Source organism: Limulus polyphemus, unplaced genomic scaffold (assembly GCF_000517525.1).
Source record: "Limulus polyphemus unplaced genomic scaffold, Limulus_polyphemus-2.1.2 Scaffold793, whole genome shotgun sequence".
NCBI lineage: Eukaryota > Metazoa > Arthropoda > Merostomata > Xiphosura > Limulidae > Limulus > Limulus polyphemus.
Window position 1 is genome coordinate 182,347 of NW_013666403.1, and position 4,719 is coordinate 187,065.

Sequence of the window (4,719 nt, forward strand, 5' to 3'; positions counted from 1 at the left end):
GATATACACAGTTTTCTTTTTTAATACAAATATGTTTTAATATTTAAACAACAATATAATTTACAATAACAATTATTACAAATAGTTACTACAAACAATGATTTATAAAGAAAAGTTTCTCAAATTTACAAGCGATATAAAGTCTTCTTTCTAGTTTGGAACTTCCTTGATATCTTATCGAGGGTTCACGATGAGCAAGTTGATTATGAATTGATATAGGTACAATTCACTTAGTGGGGAGCTAGCTAGCCCTGTAGTTCTTGCTTATCACACGCCTATTAGAGATTTAGTTTCCACCGATGACGTTAGGTAATGTTTTCGTAAAAGTATTAATGTACGATGTGAATCCACTGAAGTTAAATGAGTTGTAATGTCCAAATTTTGTAAATACTCCTGGTCAAATATCTGAAGTTTTCTGATTGATAAGCATTATAACAATCATAGTTATAGCTTCCTTGTTTATAGCACGCTGAATATAGCAAACTAATAATCAATACTCTCTCTTGGCGCGGCACGTTGGTTATATTTATAGCCGTGTGGAGGTTTTCGAGAAATTTCAGTTTTACGTAACAATACATTACAATGTATGTAAGCATTTACATATATACATATATTGTTGATTCTTACTCTTGAGAATCTTCTACTACTTTGGAGAATAGGTGGGAGTTTCGCAATACACATTTAGCAGTAAAGCTATTCATATCTTAAAATATAAACGTCATCTGAACAAACGTTGATATTAAAATAAATACATAACAACAAATTCATTACATTGCAAAATACAAATTTTTTAGAAATTTGATTCAAAAGCTTTAATACATATAACTTCAGGATCTACACATTGTTTACTGCTGACTCTGTGTTGTAACTACATCATCATCATTAACCTAATCATAACAAAAAACAAAGCATATTGTCATTATAATGTTTAATTTTTATTTTATTAATTTTATTTTTCTTATACATCTCATTTTGTAAAGTAAAACTTTATAAAGTACAGTAGAACCTCGATTAACAGGCACCTTGAAACAATGAGCACCTTTCTCTTTTTTTGTACTATTTGTAGCCAAAATAAATCTTGCAATAATGGGCACCTTGATATTCCGGACTAAGGGCAGTGTCCTTAGTCTCGTTCTTGATAAAGAGGGCAGTTAACCCTTTTGCTGCAGGCTGGTTAAATTGTGCATTTCGTGACCTTTTAGAGAGTTATTTTCAAAGTATTATAATTAACTTTACTATTACTCATAACACTGTAAATACTCAAATTCTTTGTTTTTTGAAGTATTTTTTATTTATTATTCTTTTGTTTTAATAAAAATAACTAAAATTTAAGCATTTGTGAATAATGAGTATTTATTGGTTGATGAATAAGTCTGCTGAAACAGAAATAGGATTTTATAACTTTGTGCAAAACTTTATTTGTATGGTATACCGCTAAATTCCAAACATCCCAGAAGGATGACCAGTATTCAAACACTTGCAATATTTATTGTATCACCTCCGAACCATATTCTGTAATAATCATTTTCACAGATTCAAAGTGCAATCTTATTACTTTGGGGAATTCTCGTAAACACTCTAGAATATATAAGCTGATAAATTCCACATCGAGTTCTCTGGGCAGGAGTCAAGTCGGCTTATTCCTGTGCACGTGCTTTGTTGCTCTCGAGAGTATCGTATTATTTAATGTTTTTATAGTATACACAAAAACACTGCTTACTTACATGTAACAAAAATGGTTTTAAATGCATACACCAAACAAAATTGGGGGGGAGGGCTTCTAGTTTAGAGATTTAGTATGGTCAATATGGAATCCAGCTTTGTGTGGCTCATTTTTTATATTATAGGCACTTTGCTATAGAGGGCATTTGGATGCAGTTGGAAGGGTACCCTTAATGTTGAGGTTCTACTGTAGTTTTTTTAGGTAATTTAATACTTGTGTATATGTGTGTGTGCGAGTTGTACACCATATATTGTATATTAAATGATATAGAGGATGAAAGCACTAATAACCAATCAAAACAGAATGCATTGTCATGGTATTATGAATTAAATAGTTTAACATTTATGGCCAACAAGGGATCTATTGGTAGGCTGACTCTTCACTACACTATTTAAAAATCAAACAAACTCAAAGCCAACCCTAATCATTTAAATATCTATCAAACCTTACCTCATTCTCCCTTGAATTTATTGCTTCAACCACATCTGAAGGTAACCTATTCCAATTACCCTGTTAGAAAAATAAAACATCGTAGCTGAAGATGACTTCTACCATGCTAAAATTCATATTTGCATCCTATAATTTTACCATTCTCACCATTAAGTAAAAAAAAATGATGTGTTGACACTCTAAATTCTCTTAATAATCTCAAATACCTTAATCAGATCACCTTTAACTTTTCTTTTTTCAAGGGAAAAGTTGTCATAAGAGGACAGGTTAAGATCTATGAAACTGTTTTTTTTATCTAGGGTATCATCCTAGTATTCCTCCTCTAAACCATTTTCAACAATTCAGTGTTCTTTGTCGGATAAAGATTTCAAGACTAAATACAATACCCCAAATGTGGCCTAACCAGTAACCTACACAATGAAATTATAACCTCTTTTAGACTTATATACAGTATTTCTGTAGATAAGGCCTAAAATCCTATTTGCCCTACCATTAGCAACAGCACACTGCATGAATAGCTTAAGAAACTAATTAACCAGAACACAAAGATATTTTTCTTCCATGAAACTGTTTTAAGGTTATTACTATCAAAATTATATTCATAATTCAAATTATGGTAACCTACATGCATTTATTATAATTAAAAGCAATCTGCCATTTATTTATCCAACTCGCCAAATGATCTGAATCCTCTTGTAAGGCAGTATCATCCTCGCTGCTAGCAACATCCAAGACCTTAATATCATCAGCAAATTTAAGTAATTAATTGACCATTCTTTCAACTATGTCATTGACGTAAATCAAAAAGAGCAAATGTCCTAACACTGAGCCCTGAGCTACCCAACTTGTAACACATGTCCAATTTGATTTAATTCCATTAATAATAACCCTCTACTTTTATCTATTCAGATACATTTCTATCCAGTGAGCCAGCTTATCCAACACACCTATAAAAATATTTTTTTATATTAGCCTTTAATTTGGAATCTTGTTAATTGCTTTCTTGAAATTCATATTCACCAAATTCAAACCTTTACTTTCATCTACATAAGCAGTGACCTCTTCAAAGAATGCTGAAGAAGAAGTTACTGCTTATGTAAATGGTACATGAAATATAAAGATCAGTAGTTTAGTTTACAGTAGATTACTTTAGATATCTAAACATCATTCTATTTGCTTTGTTTTCAGCTATCAGAAGAAAATACAATAGCCAGGCAACAAATACAGATTAGCAGAGGAAATAGAGAAGCAATTATTAAACAACAGAGCTTGAATCTAGCACGTGAAGTTAGTAATAGCAATACTAATGACTTGCATAGTGTCAAATTCAAATATAATGCTTCTCTGCCTCGAATAGTAACTTTAATAGGTCTAAAAGTAAGTGCCAAATTGCGTCAACTCAATACCACAAGAATTTCTAACAGTCAAATCAAAACTCGAATTCAAGTGTTAAAAAGACTGGTCAATGATTTGAATTCTCAAATAGAGATGACCAACTCTCCATGGCACATTGCTGCTAATTGGGTAACTCCACGAAGTATACATCCAGAGGAAGCACCGCAGATAGGAACTGTTTTGGCTGCAATGACATTTAAAAAGATACTGTTTGCTGATGTAACTTCCAAAGGCACTCAACTAAAAATGGTATTTGACTTAGAAGGTGGACAAAAGGTTATCTTTAAGCCAATGAGGTAATTATTTAAATTCATATTGAATATTTATGTTGGATTTACTCTAGATTTAGATAAAAATATGTGTTTGATATTCATAATCTTAATTGTATTGTCAGTTGTATGTATTTACTTAACATAGGGTGAATAATCTTCAATAACTGATGTGTATTAACATTAAAGTAAGCTTTTATTTAAATGCAAACATTGGATATGTAATTTATGAAAACTTATTTTTTCACATGTACAGAAGTTGTGTGCTCTTGGAATTCATCACATTAAAAGTTATATTGGGGTTTTAATTAATTAAGTCATGAAAACTTCTGGCATGTTTCACTTAATATGTTATGTATTTTACCAAGATGTTTTATGGGATTTCAGAATCAAGTTTGATTGTGTAAAAAATTTTTTCGTGTAACATCATTAGCCAAGAATTGATTGCTTATGTAACATTCTATTATTTCATAAGCTAATGTTTCACTGTATTAAACTTTGAATACAAAATTCTCATTTCTATTACCTATGTTAAAATTGTATTTTTGAAGTGATTTTTTTTTATTTCAGGTTCAAGAGAGATTTTATTGTTGATGGGCCACCTTATGCAGGTGCTGACAGACACAATGGTGAAATAGCATCATTTCACCTAAACAGGTGATTAATAATCTTTAGATGTAACTGAATGTAATAAACACTAGGACCTGTATGTTATGTTATAGTAATACTTCAAGTTGTGCTCTACTCATAAAGCCAACACAGCATAATGTTGAGCTAAGAGAAACCTTTTCATAATAATGTAACAGGATTTTACTTTCAAATCACTAAGTCTTTGATTTTTTTGTAATAAGTACATATATGTTAAACAAGGATGTGTGTGTA

At 30.9% G+C, this 4,719-nt stretch overlaps 1 protein-coding gene across 6 annotated transcripts in view; it reads left to right on the plus strand.

The window, feature by feature from the left end:
• Window positions 1-4,719, plus strand: part of LOC106460550 (glycosaminoglycan xylosylkinase-like) — a 24,612-nt gene that overhangs the window by 7,055 nt on the left and 12,838 nt on the right. For all 6 annotated transcript variants that reach the window (XM_022387295.1, XM_013920266.2, XM_022387292.1 and 3 more), the window contains 2 exons: window positions 3,362-3,864; window positions 4,408-4,494. In XM_022387295.1, coding sequence (XP_022243003.1) covers window positions 3,362-3,864; window positions 4,408-4,494 — 590 coding nt within the window. The remainder of the gene's footprint in view (window positions 1-3,361; window positions 3,865-4,407; window positions 4,495-4,719) is intronic.